This window comes from Penaeus monodon, chromosome 14, assembly GCF_015228065.2.
Source record: "Penaeus monodon isolate SGIC_2016 chromosome 14, NSTDA_Pmon_1, whole genome shotgun sequence".
Classification (NCBI taxonomy): Eukaryota; Metazoa; Arthropoda; class Malacostraca; order Decapoda; family Penaeidae; genus Penaeus; species Penaeus monodon.
The window spans coordinates 19,654,471-19,669,470 of record NC_051399.1 but is presented as its reverse complement, the minus strand read 5'-3'; the positions used below and the strand labels follow the sequence as shown (position 1 = coordinate 19,669,470).

General features: G+C 39.2%; 2 protein-coding genes and 1 pseudogene across 2 annotated transcripts in view; all 3 read right to left on the bottom strand.

The window, feature by feature from the left end:
• Positions 1-378, bottom strand: part of LOC119580616 (pupal cuticle protein 36a-like) — a 2,754-nt gene extending 2,376 nt beyond the window's left edge. Inside the window, exon 1 of the mRNA XM_037928726.1 lies at positions 310-378. Coding sequence (XP_037784654.1) covers positions 310-378 — 69 coding nt within the window. The remainder of the gene's footprint in view (positions 1-309) is intronic.
• Positions 379-1,883: 1,505 nt separating this feature from the next.
• LOC119580615 lies at positions 1,884-8,925 on the bottom strand (annotated as a pseudogene).
• A 3,434-nt stretch (positions 8,926-12,359) lies between these two features.
• Positions 12,360-15,000, bottom strand: part of LOC119580614 (pupal cuticle protein 36a-like) — a 2,766-nt gene continuing 125 nt past the window's right edge. Inside the window, exons 2-4 of the mRNA XM_037928724.1 lie at positions 13,513-13,584; positions 12,835-13,325; positions 12,360-12,744 (exon numbers count right to left, since the gene is read on the bottom strand). Of these exons, the coding sequence (XP_037784652.1) occupies positions 12,360-12,744; positions 12,835-13,325; positions 13,513-13,584 (948 nt within the window). The remainder of the gene's footprint in view (positions 12,745-12,834; positions 13,326-13,512; positions 13,585-15,000) is intronic.

Genomic DNA, 15,000 nt, shown 5'->3' with positions numbered 1-15,000 from the left:
TTTATGCACATTTATCATTTGCACGACTATCCGAAGGGAAGGGGAGAAGTAAGGAGGGGAGGGAGCTTAAAGAGAAAAGGGAGAAGGGGAAGGGGAATTGAAGAAGGAAAAGGGGATGGAGAAGGGGAAAGGGAGGGAGAACATTACCACCAGTGATATCGCTCTCTAAATTGGGAAATCCCCAGATGGGTTGCCTAATGCCACCCAGATTCAGTGAAAAATTCATAGTAAAATAATAGTATTAACCGTATTAAAATGTTATTTAGGCCTACTTGTGTATATTTAAAACATATAATTAATAACACTTGCCTGTACCATGGTTTTGCCTTTCTCGGGGCAGAGTACTCTCGGCCCTGCATCCCGATCTGGGTTCCTCATCCTTACAACTCATTTTCCTTCGAGTATGAGCAAGCTAAGGGTGGCTCTAGCACAACAGCAGCTTGGAGGCGACCGAGGCACTGAGCGAAAAAAGTATCAGTTAATACTGTATGCTGGTAGAAGTGCTCTTGGCACAGGTCTGACGCTCTAATGGACGCGACTTCAGTGTTCTGTCTCTACTGTATACTTCAAAATACTGCTTAGTAAGAAAAATACAATAGATTAATTGAGCACAGACAGATCTAGGCAAAAAAAAAAAAAAAGGAGTGGAGATGATTTCCCTTACGATAAAAGTGTCCATCCGGAGTCCAGTGCTTCAACCACTGTATATATATAAATGTGTGTGAGTGTATGTGTGTACTGATTAAGAAAATCGCCGCCGGGGTACAAGTGGCATTTTTCTCAACCGCTGTTGATTGGAAAAGCATCCAGTCAGGCAAGGATGGAACTGCCAAATAACTTCTCAAAAATTGATTGAGAGAGGCCTAAATAATGCAGTGGAGTGAATGGCTTCTGGGTAATAACAATAATATTATTAATAATAATTATAATAATAATAATTATAATAATAATAATAATAATAATGATAATAATAATAATAATAATAATAATAATCATATAGATAGATAGATAGATACATGCATGTGTGTATTTATACACACACACACACACACATATTGTGTGTGTGTGTGTGTGTGGTGTATGTATTGTGATTATGAGAAAAAAAAAGTTTACAGATAACAGGAAATGTGGCTTCATCACTGTATATTTACGGTTTACGTTGCGGGGTCTATATTTCTGAAAAAGTGCTGATTTTCTTAACTAGTTCAATTCATAATCTTATGTCTTGTTGCCAAAAATATAATTTCATATTTTATATATATCTTTAGTCAGACTGTGTATTACTGAATATATTTAGGATATACATTACATTTACTTGAGCCGTATTGATTAGTGAACTGAGGAGCCTCTGTTCAACTGTGTGAGGATTCACATTTGTGTATGAGTCAAGTAAAATATACTGTTTATGATATTATGTAGTGATTTTAGTATTCAGTGATTTATGTTGTAATTTGGATTCGAGGGTTTTAATAACTGCTGTGATGTGAAAAGTCTTTTGGTTTATGGTTGAGAGCATTGGAAGAATGTACTATGCATCTATGTGACGTTTAGTGATTATCATTTCTTGCTACCTTCCTAATTTAACCCGATGATTTGTTGATTTACATATTACAACGTTCCGTTTAATTTTCTACAGCTTTATGTGCTATAGCTTGATTCTGCTTGCCATTGTGCCTCTAAATAACAAACAATATGTTTGTGTGTGCCTAGTTCTTTACTCGTAACACGTATTTGCGAAAGGATAAAGTAAAAGCCTCTTTTGTACAGTGATTCATATAGTTATCCTAACAAACGTATTTGCAGATGTAGCATATCTGTTATTAGGCAATAATTTGGAGAGAGAAAACCCCAAACGTTAAATTAGTTTAACAGCATGAAGTTTCCTAAGGGTAAGCATAGGATGTGCTGGGAATTTGAGACAAAGTGGACCCAGAGAATGGTTGTCCTGAGCCGAAGTTTTGCCCTGCAAGACCTGCAAATTGTGACTGGCCAGCCCCTATGAACTGACGGAAACCGAGGTCTGATTGGCTAGCTCCCGAGAAGTGACCGGAACCAAAGCCTGATTGGCTAGCACCTGCCGGGCCCACTGAAAACCACCTCCTCCACGGAAGCAGCAGCGGCGGCGTCCTCCTGACGAGCCTTCTCGATCTGGGCGATGGCGTGGGGCGGGAAGGGGAGGGGGAGTGGGCAGCAGGTCGGACTGGCACACGGTAACCGCTTCCGTGGGCCCAATAAACTCCGAAATTCGCAGGAGTGCCGTCAGGGAAGACAAACTGAGAATCAAAAATAGCAGTTAGGGAAGGCTTGTAGATCTGAATACATTTACTTATTATCTACTGAGGAACTTGACATCGTTACTTACGCCCATGCTCCTTGAGAGGTCACGGCGCCAGTTGGTTCCCTGAGGAGCGCCCTGTTCCTGTCGGCTGATGCCATTGCCAGTTTCGAAGTTGAGTAGTAGTTTCCGAACTCAGGGTCCCAGGGGGTCGTCTCTGAGGATGGGAATCACAGGTCCAGAAGACCCGCTGTATCCTCCAGCCTCAGAGCCGCTACCTCCGAATCTTCCCGCGGAACCTCCAAATCCTCCTCCAGTTGATCCCCGAATCCCTTGAAAAGAACTTCCAGCTCCAGCTCCGCCAAAATGCCCGCCTGTCCCTGCCCTGATACTTCCGCTGGCACCTCCGAAACCTCCGCTGCCTCTGCTCCCGAAGCCAGAGCCACTCGAACCTCCAAGTCCTCCTGCGCTGGGAGTCCCGTAGGGTGTGGACGGTGATCCCTCCGGCAGTGATTTCCACCACGGCCCAATAACACTACAGATTATTAGCTGCTGAAAAAAGAAGGGCCGTTAATCGAATTATGTATATGTAATCAGGTATATACATATACATAACTTGTGTTTGAAACTATCCTTTCGTTGAAGAAGAAAGAGATGAAATACCGATATCATGATCGTTGGTCGACGGCGTCACGCTGAATGCAGCCTGCCACGCAACAAACGCTTATATACCAGACGTTAGGTTGCTTCCTTCCATCCCTGGAACCTTTCACTGCTGATGCACAGTCATACAGCGCTCGAGAAAAGACCTTCAGGTGGGAAGCAGATCATGATCCAGATACTTATTCGTATTAATCATTACCTGTACAGAGATTCGCGTCTTTTAGGGTGATAGAACGTGCTATATGATTACTGGAAACTGTTATATTATTTCATTATTAATATTATTATTATTATTATGGCTGTAATTGTTATTATTATTATTATATTGGTGATGATAGAAATAATGATAATAGCAATAATAATCACAATCACAATCATCATCATTATCATTATCATTATCATTATCATTATCATTATCATTATCATTAAACATTAAACATTTGCATAGCATTTGCTTACATTAGCATAGCATTAGCAATCATCATCATCACCATCATTTTCATGATCATTACGGGTATTACTTTATGCTAAAAAGATAGTAATAATAATAACAACGACAATTTTACATTAATAATTTAAAGGGTAATAATAATAGAATAATGTATTTAAACATATAAAAAGGATAATAATAATAGCAATAATGTATTTAATCATAATAATAAGGGTAATAAAATAATGATAATAGTAATAATTTTAATCACACTAATAAATTATAATAATAATATATAGTATTATTAAAGAATAATATTAGTAATAATAATAATAATGATAATAATAATAATAATAAGAAGAAGAAGAAGAAAAAGAAGAAGAAGAAGAATTATTCATATCACTATTTCTAATGATAATAATAGTAATAATGATAATAATAATAATAATAATAATAATAATAATAATAATAACCCTAAGGAAAACAACAATAATACAATAATAATAGATAACCATGATAAGGGAAGGATAAAAATTATAATACTGCCTGTCCTCGTTCGTCATCCGTCGTCCGTCGTCTTTTCGAACGTATTCATACCTTTTTACTTGGAAATTTTTTCATGAACGAACTTGAAATGTTATCTTTGGTTGTAAATTTGGCGGATATCTGACAACTAATATTTAAAAAAACACATATACCAAACCGTCGCATCATATTAAGAATCTATGAAAATCCCTTCCTATTTCTTTAATCGTCATTAACATAACTGTTAGTATTATCATTATTGTTTGTATTACTACTTTATTTATTATTAGTACTATTATTAATAATAACAGTAATGACATCATTACTATTATTATTATTATTCGAGGGAAGTACACTGCAGTATAGTAGTTACACCTTCGGTTTATGCACATTTATCATTTGCACGACTATCCGAAGGGAAGGGGAGAAGTAAGGAGGGGAGGGAGGTTAAAGAGAAAAGGGAGAAGGGGAAGGGGAATTGAAGAAGGAAAGGGGGATGGAGAAGGGGAAAGGGAGGGAGAACATTACCACCAGTGATGTCGCTCTCAAAATTGGGAAATCCCCAGATGGGTTGCCTAATGCCACCCAGATTCAGTGAAAATTTCATAGTAAAATGATAGTATTACCCGTATTAAAACGTTATTTAGGCCTACTTGTGTATATTTAAAACATATAATTAATAACACTTGCCTGTACCATGGTTTTGCCTTTCTCGGGGCAGAGTACTCTCGGCCCTGCATCCCGATCTGGGTTCCTCATCCTTACAACTCATTTTCCTTCGAGTATGTGCAAGCTAAGGGTGGCTCTAGCACAACAGCAGCTTGGAGGCGACCGAGGCACTGAGCGAAAAAAGTATCAGTTAATACTGTATGCTGGTAGAAGTGCTCTTGGCACAGGTCTGACGCTCTAATGGACGCGACTTCAGTGTTCTGTCTCTATTGTATACTTCAAAATACTGCTTATAAGAAAAATACAATAGATTAATTGAGCACAGACAGATCTAGGCAAAAAAAAAAAAAAAAAAAAAAAAGGAGTGGAGATGATTTCCCTTACGATAAAAGTGTCCATCCGGAGTCCAGTGCTTCAACCACTGTATATATATAAATGTGTGTGTGTGTGTGTACTGATAAAGAAAATCGCCGCCGGGGTACAAGTGGCATTTTTCTCAACCGCTATTGATTGGAAAAGCATCCAGTCAGGCAAGGATGGAACTCCCAAATAACTTCTCAAAAATTGATTGAGAGAGGCCTAAATAATGCAGTGGAGTGAATGGCTTCTGGGTAATAACAATAATATTATTAATAATAATTATAATAATAATAATTATAATAATAATAATAATAATAATAATAATAATAATAATAATAATATAGATAGATAGATAGATACATGCATGTGTGTATTTATATACACACACACACACACACATATATGTGTGTGTGTGTGTGTGTGTGTGTGTGTGTATGTGCGTGTGTGTATGTATTGTGATTATGAGAAAAAAAAGTTTACAGATAACAGGAAATGTGGCTTCATCACTGTATATTTACGGTTTACGTTGCGGGTCTATATTTCTGAAAAAATGCTGATTTTCTTAACTAGTTTAATTCATAATCTTATGTCTTGTTGCCAAAAATATAATTTCATATTTTATATATATCTTTAGTCAGAATGTGTATTACTGAATATATTTAGGATATACATTACATTTACTTGAGCCGTATTGATTAGTGAACTGAGGAGCCTCTGTTCAACTGTGTGATGATTCACATTTGTGTATGAGTCAAGTAAATATACTGTTTATGATATTATGTATGTGATTTTAGTATTCAGTGACTTATGATGTAATTTGGATTCGACGGTTAATAACTGCTGTGATGTGATACGTCTTTTGGTTTATGGTTGAGAGCATTGGAAGAATGTACTATGCATTTATGTTGACGTTTAGTGATTATCAGTTTCTTGCTACTTCCTAATTTAACCCGATGATTTGTTGATTTACATATTACAACGTTCCGTTTAATTTTTCTACAGCTTTATGTGCTATAGCTTGATTCTGTTTGCCATTGTGCCTCTAAATAACAAACAATATGTGTGTGTGGAAACCTAGTTCTTTACTCGTAACACGTATTTGCGAAAGGATAAAGTAAAGCCTCTTTTGTACAGTGATTCATATAGTTATCCTAACAAACGTATTTGCAGATGTAGCATATCTGTTATTAGGCAATAATTTGGAGAGAGAAAACTCCACGTTAAATTAGTTTAACAGCATGAAGTTTCCTAAGGGTAAGCATAGGATGTGCTGGGAATTTGAGACAAAGTGGACCCAGAGAATGGTTGTCCTGAGCCAGAAGTTTGCCCTGCAAGACCTGCAAATTGTGACTGGCCAGCACCTATGAACTGACGGAAACCGAGGTCTGATTGGCTAGCTCCCGAGAAGTGACCGGAACCAAAGCCTGATTGGCTAGCACCTGCCTGGCCACTGTAACCACCTCCTCCACCGGAAGCAGCAGCGGCGGCGTCCTCCTGACGAGCCTTCTCGATCTGGGCGATGGCGTGCGCGGGGAGGGGAGGGGGAGTGGGCAGCAGGTCGGACTGCACACGGTAACCGCTTCCGTCGGCAATGAACTCGAAATTCGCAGGAGTGCCGTCAGGGAAGACAAACCTGAGAATCAATAATAGCAGTTAGGGAAGGCTTGTAGATCTGAATACATTTACTTTATTATCTACTGAGGAACTTGACATCGTTACTTACGACCATGCTCCTGAGAGGTCACGGCGCCAGTTGGTCCCTGAGGAGCCCTGTTCCTGTCGGCTGATGCCATTGCCAGTTTCGAAGTTGAAGTAGTAGTTTCCGAACTCATCGGGTCCCAGGCGGTCGTCTCTGAGGATGGGAATCACAGGTCCAGAAGACCCGCTGTATCCTCCAGCCTCAGAGCCGCTACCTCCGAATCTTCCCGCGGAACCTCCAAATCCTCCTCCAGTTGATCCCCGAATCCCCTGAAAAGAACTTCCAAAAGTTGCTCCAGAAGTGACTCGGATTCCTCCAGCTCCGCCAAAATGCCCGCCTGTCCCTGCCCTGATACTTCCGCTGGCACCTCCGAAACCTCCGCTGCCTCTGCTCCCGAAGCCAGAGCCACTCGAACCTCCAAGTCCTCCTGCGCTGGGAGTCCCGTAGGATGTGGACGGTGATCCCTCCGGCAGTGATGCCACCACGGCAATAACACTACAGATTATTAGCTGCTGAAAAAAGAAGGGCCGTTAATCGAATTATGTATATGTAATCAGGTATCATTACATATACATAACTTGTGTTTGAAACTATCCTTCCGTTGAAGAAGAAAGAAATGAAATACCGATATCATGATCGTTGGTCGACGGCGTCACGCTGAATGCAGCCTGCCACGCAACAAACGCTTATATATCAGACGTTAGGTTGCTTCCTTCCATCCCTGGAACCTTTCACTGCTGATGCACAGTCATACAGCGCTCGAGAAAAGACCTTCAGGTGGGAAGCAGATCATGATCCAGATACTTATTCGTATTAATCATTACCTGTACAGAGATTCGCGTCTTTTAGGGTGATAGAACGTGCTATATGATTACTGGAAACTGTTATTATTATTATTATTATTAATATTATTATTATTATTATGGCTGTAATTGTTATTATTATTATTATATTGGTGATGATAGAAATAATGATAATAGCAATAATAATCACAATCACAATCATTAGCATTAGCATTAGCATTAGCATTAGCATTAGCATTAGCATTAGCATTAGCATTAGCATTACATCATCATCACCATCATTATCATGATCATTACTGATATTATCTTTATTGCTATAAAGATTAATAATAATGATAACAACGACAATTTTACTATTAATAATAAGGATAATAATAATAGCAATAATGTATTTAATCATAATAATAAGGATAATAATAATAGCAATAATGTATTTAATCATAATAATAAGGATAATAATAATAATGATAATAGTAATAATAATAATAATAATAATAATAATAATAATAATAATAATAATAATAATGATAATATTAGTAATAACAATAATAATAATAATAAGAAGAAGAAGAAGAAGAAGAAGAAGAAGAAGTTATTCATATCACTATTTCTAATGATAATAATAGTAATAATGATAATAATAATAATAATAATAATAATAATAATAATAATAACCCTAAGGAAAACAACAATAATACTAAATAATAATAGATACCATGATAAAGGGAAGGATAAAAATTATAATAGCATTCTGCCTGTGCCTCGTTCGTCCATCCGTCCGTCCGTCCGTCTTTTCGCACGTTATTCATACATTTTACTCTGGAAATCTTTGTTCATGAACGAACTTGAAATGTCTGTCTTTGGTGTAAATGGGGGATATCTGACAACATAAATATTTAAGAATAACACATATACAAACCGTTCGCATCATATTAAGAATCTATGAAAATCCCTTCCTATTTCTTTAATCGTCATTAACATAACTGTTAGTATTATCATTATTGTTAGTATTACTACTTTATTTATTAGTAGTACTATTATTATTAATAACAGTAATGACATTATTACTACTATTATTATTATTCGAGGGAAGTACACTGCAGTATAGTAGTTACACCTTCGGTTTATGCACATTTATCATTTGCACGACTATCCAAAGGGAAGGGGAGAAGTAAGGAGGGGAGGGAGCTTAAAGAGAAAAGGGAGAAGGGGAAGGGGAATTGAAGAAGGAAAGGGGGATGGAGAAGGGGAAAGGGAGGGAGAACATTACCACCAGTGATATCGCTCTCTAAATTGGAAAATCCCCAGATGGGTTGCCTAATGCCACCCAGATTCAGTGAAAAATTCATTGTAAAATAATAGTATTAACCGTATTAAAATGTTATTTAGGCCTACTTGTGTATATTTAAAACATATAATTAATAATACTTGCCTGTACCATGGTTTTGCCTTTCTCGGGGCAGAGTACTCTCGGCCCTGCATCCCGATCTGGGTTCCTCATCCTTACAACCAATTTTCCTTCGAGTATGAGCAAGCTAAGGGTGGCTCTAGCACAACAGCAGCTTGGAGGCGACCGAGGCACTGAGCGAAAAAAGTATCAGTTAATGCTGTATGCTGGTAGAAGTGCTCTTGGCACAGGTCTGACGCTCTAATGGACGCGACTTCAGTGTTCTGTCTCTACTGTATACTTCAAAATACTGCTTAGTAAGAAAAATACAATAGATTGATTGAGCACAGACAGATCTAGGCAAAAAAAAAAAAAAAAAAAAAAAAAGGAGTGGAGATGATTTCCCCTTACGATAAAAGTGTCCATCCGGAGTCCAGTGCTTCAACCACTGTATATATATAAATGTGTGTGAGTGTATGTGTGTACTGACCCACGATCACCCAGTCAATGCGAAGAGAGTGACAATAATAGCAAATAGGCCAGTTCAAAGTGTCATTGAGCTACCCTGGAGTACCGGGGCCTCAATCGCGCCGCGAATCCCTTCCTTGCTATTATATCGCTTGCTAACGTAAATGTCCAGCAAATTATCTCTGTTTCCAGAGAATATTTGCATTTTCACTGCCCTCAGCGGTTTTTCTTTTTTACCCATTGACGGTGACAAGGGAACACTACACCTCTCCTCAGACCCGCAGCTCTCTCTATCACAGGGAAACCTGTATAGGGAGGCCCAGCAGTCTGAGGCGACATATAGGTGTCCTTTGCCTCCTCCTGATCTCCTTTCCCTTTCCTGTGGTCATCTGGACCTACATAAGTTCCTCGAGGACTTTTGTATTCGTCTGGGTGGTGCGCTGCTTACCTGTTGTCCCTTTGTAGCAAGGTTTGGGGAATAAGGGAGCGGCCCAACACAAAGCTCCGATCCTCTAGTGCACTGGAGAACGCAACAGTCTGCCACTAGAGGGGGTCGAGCCTAGGCTTCTCTTTCCCCATCTCTCTCTCCCTCCATCATCTCACCTGTCATCCCTCACCTGGCCACTTCACCCTCTCACCCGACCCATGCAACCAAAATGACAAAAATCAAAATTAAAGCTCTTGGTGGTCCCACCCACCAAAAGCGTGAGACCCTAGCCAATGCACTGTTTTGTGCACAGATCAGAGTACTTCGGTACTTCACCATCCATGATGGCTACCTGGCATTGATCGAGGACGACAACCATGCCGAGAAGCTCTTCTCGAAGGATGTCGTCCTGACCCTTGAAAAACTTGGCTTCTCCCCCATAATTCCTATTGATATGAAGGCTAAGCTTACGCTTGTCTTTTAAGAAACTGACCGACAAGTTGTTAGTGATCGGCATTAGGATTGAAGAAGAGATCTCCTCTTTCCTTCCAGATGCTCTGGTTGAAACATCTATTCTGAAAGATAAAACTAAAAACAAGATTCTCAATCACGCCACAGCCAAGAACATAAAAGAAAAGGGGAATACCTTTCAAGGTATTTTCCCCATGGCAAATCAAATTTTTGAAAGATTTACCCATTTTAAACAATGTTGAACTGCTTTGCTTATGGACATTTTAAAAACCCAATCAAGTCAGAAAAAAGACCCAGATGCACTGAGGTGGTTCTAACCCCCACTCCTTTAGGGACTGCAAGATTTCCGTTAAAAAATCCCTTAACTGCGGCGGTGCCCATAGGAAAATTTTCCCAACTTTTTGTCCCACCAGGAAGGGGGCCAGAAAATTCCCCAGGAGAAAGTTAGGGAGAAAGAAAAAAAAAAAGAAACTAAACCATACAGGGCGTGCCCAAAAGACACCCAAAGGAGACGTGCAGGCTACCCCAAACGCCTGGAAACCCCTAATTAACCGGCCCGCCAGGAAAAAAAACCACTAAGACTGAACCCACCTCCACCGGCTTCCCAACGATCTCCCCAAGGAGTTCTCGTGTCCTCCTGCATCTCCATCAAAAATCATTTCCCCCGAAAAGGGTTTAGATATCATGCTAAAGTGGGACGGAGGCAAATAACCTTTTCCCCCCAAAATTTTGACCTTGGAGAATCTGCCCCGGGGCTCCGAAAGTTTTTCCACCCCCCGCCAGACTATTTAGGCCCACCTGAACAATCCCCCGTGGCACCAAAGCCTCAGCCTTACAGGCCCAGGCAGCGGGTCCCAAATTCCCAGGCTAGCCCCCTGAGCCCCTCCCAACACGAACCCTCACCGCTGAGATACAACACTGGAGCCCCAGTCGTTTTTCCCCCCCCCCAAAATAAAATCGGCACCCCCCCCCATTGCCTCCACCCCTCGTCAATCATAGCCCCAAATCAATAACAATCCCCAAAGTCAACGAGCTTTAAAGGGCTCCCCAGTGATATCCCTCTACCAATCCTATCCCCACCTCCCACACCAAGAAAAACGCCGCCGGGGTAAAGTGGCATTTTTTTTCAAACCCATTGTTGGAAAAACATCCAGTCGGGAAGGATGGAACTCCCAATAAATTCTCAAAAATTGATTGGAGAGGCTAATAAAGCAGTGGAGGCATGGCTTCGGGTAAAAACAAAATATTAATAAAATAATTATAAAAATTATAATAATAATTCATATAGATAGATAATAGATACAATGTGTGTATTTATACATACACACCCCACACACAAACACATATCTTGTGTGTGTGTGTGTGTGTGTGCGTGTGTGTATGTATTGTGATTATGAGAAAAAAAAGTTTACAGATAACAGGAAATGTGGAGCTTCATCACTGTATATTTACGGTTTACGTTGCGGGTCTATATTTCTGAAAAAAATGCTGATTTTCTTAACTAGTTCAATTCATAATCTTATGTCTTGTTGCCAAAAATATAATTTCATATTTTATATATATCTTTAGTCAGAATGTGTATTACTGAATATATTTAGGATATACATTACATTTACTTGAGCCGTATTGATTAGTGAACTGAGGAGCCTCTGTTCAACTGTGTGAGGATTCACATTTGTGTATGAGTCAAGTAAATATACTGTTTATGATATTATGTATGTGATTTTAGTATTCAGTGACTTATGATGTAATTTGGATTCGACGGTTAATAACTGCTGTGATGTGATACGTCTTTTGGTTTATGGTTGAGAGCATTGGAAGAATGTACTATGCATTTATGTTGACGTTTAGTGATTATCAGTTTTCTTGCTACTTCCTAATTTAACCCGATGATTTGTTGATTTACATATTACAACGTTCCGTTTAATTTTCTACAGCTTTATGTGCTATAGCTTGATTCTGTTTGCCATTGTGCCTCTAAATAACAAACAATATGTGTGTGTGTGCCTAGTTCTTTACTCGTAACACGTATTTGCGAAAGGATAAAGTAAAAGCCTCTTTTGTACAGTGATTCATATAGTTATCCTAACAAACGTATTTGCAGATGTAGCATATCTGTTATTAGGCAATAATTTGGAGAGAGAAAACTCCACGTTAAATTAGTTTAACAGCATGAAGTTTCCTAAGGGTAAGCATAGGATGTGCTGGGAATTTGAGACAAAGTGGACCCAGAGAATGGTTGTCCTGAGCCAGAAGTTTGCCCTGCAAGACCTGCAAATTGTGACTGGCCAGCACCTATGAACTGACGGAAACCGAGGTCTGATTGGCTAGCTCCCGAGAAGTGACCGGAACCAAAGCCTGATTGGCTAGCACCTGCCTGGCCACTGTAACCACCTCCTCCACCGGAAGCAGCAGCGGCGGCGTCCTCCTGACGAGCCTTCTCGATCTGGGCGATGGCGTGCGCGGGGAGGGGAGGGGGAGTGGGCAGCAGGTCGGACTGCACACGGTAACCGTTTCCGTCGGCAATGAACTCGAAATTCGCAGGAGTGCCGTCAGGGAAGACAAACCTGAGAATCAATAATAGCAGTTAGGGAAGGCTTGTAGATCTGAATACATTTACTTTATTATCTACTGAGGAACTTGACATCGTTACTTACGACCATGCTCCTTGAGAGGTCACGGCGCCAGTTGGTCCCTGAGGAGCGCCCTGTTCCTGTCGGCTGATGCCATTGCCAGTTTCGAAGTTGAAGTAGTAGTTTCCGAACTCATCGGGTCCCAGGCGGTCGTCTCTGAGGATGGGAATCACAGGTCCAGAAGACCCGCTGTATCCTCCAGCCTCAGAGCCGCTACCTCCGAATCTTCCCGCGGAACCTCCAAATCCTCCTCCAGTTGATCCCCGAATCCCCTGAAAAGAACTTCCAAAAGTTGCTCCAGAAGTGACTCGGATTCCTCCAGCTCCGCCAAAATGCCCGCCTGTCCCTGCCCTGATACTTCCGGTGGCACCTCCGAAACCTCCGCTGCCTCTGCTCCCGAAGCCAGAGCCACTCGAACCTCCAAGTCCTCCTGCGCTGGGAGTCCCGTAGGATGTGGACGGTGATCCCTCCGGCAGTGATGCCACCACGGCAATAACACTACAGATTATTAGCTGCTGAAAAAAGAAGGGCCGTTAATCGAATTATGTATATGTAATCAGGTATCATTACATATACATAACTTGTGTTTGAAACTATCCTTCCGTTGAAGAAGAAAGAAATGAAATACCGATATCATGATCGTTGGTCGACGGCGTCACGCTGAATGCAGCCTGCCACGCAACAAACGCTTATATATCAGACGTTAGGTTGCTTCCTTCCATCCCTGGAACCTTTCACTGCTGATGCACAGTCATACAGCGCTCGAGAAAAGACCTTCAGGTGGGAAGCAGATCATGATCCAGATACTTATTCGTATTAATCATTACCTGTACAGAGATTCGCGTCTTTTAGGGTGATAGAACGTGCTATATGATTACTGGAAACTGTTATTATTATTATTATTATTAATATTATTATTATTATTATGGCTGTAATTGTTATTATTATTATTATATTGGTGATGATAGAAATAATGATAATAGCAATAATAATCACAATCACAATCATTAGCATTAGCATTAGCATTAGCATTAGCATTAGCATTAGCATTAGCATTAGCATCATCATCACCATCATTATCATGATCATTACTGATATTATCTTTATTGCTATAAAGATTAATAATAATGATAACAACGACAATTTTACTATTAATAATAAGGATAATAATAATAGCAATAATGTATTTAATCATAATAATAAGGATAATAATAATAATGATAATAGTAATAATTTTAATCACACTAATAATGATAATAATAATAATGATAGTATTAATAATAATAATAATAATGATAATATTAGTAATAATAATAAGAAGAAGAAGAAGAAGAAGAAGAAGAAGAAGAATAAGAACAATAAGAAGAAAAAGAAGAAGAAGAAGAAGAAGAATTATTCATATCACTATTTCTAATGATAATAATAGTAATATGATAATAATAATAATAATAATAATAATAATAATAATAATAATAATAATAATAATAATAACCCTAAGGAAAACAACAATAATACAATAATAATAGATACCATGATAAAGGGAAGGATAATAATTATAATAGCATTCTGCCTGTGCCTCGTTCGTCCATCCGTCCGGCCGTCCGTCTTTTCGCACGTTATTCATACATTTTACTCTGGAAATCTTTGTTCATGAACGAACTTGAAATGTCTGTCTTTGGTGTAAATGGGGGATATCTGACAACATAAATATTTAAGAATAACACATATACAAACCGTTCGCATCATATTAAGAATCTATGAAAATCCCTTCCTATTTCTTTAATCGTCATTAACATAACTGTTAGTATTATCATTATTGTTAGTATTACTACTTTATTTATTAGTAGTACTATTATTATTAATAACAGTAATGACATTATTACTATTATTATTATTATTCGAGGGAAGTACACTGCAGTATAGTAGTTACACCTTCGGTTTATGCACATTTATCATTTGCACGACTATCCGAAGGGAAGGGGAGAAGTAAGGAGGGGAGGGAGCTTAAAGAGAAAAGGGAGAAGGGGAAGGGGAATTGAAGAAGGAAAGGGGGATGGAGAAGGGGAAAGGGAGGGAGAACATTACCACCAGTGATATCGCTCTCAAAATTGGGAAATCCCAGATGGGTTGCCTAATGCCACCCAGATTCAGTGAAAAATTCATTGTAAAATAATAGTATTAACCGTATTA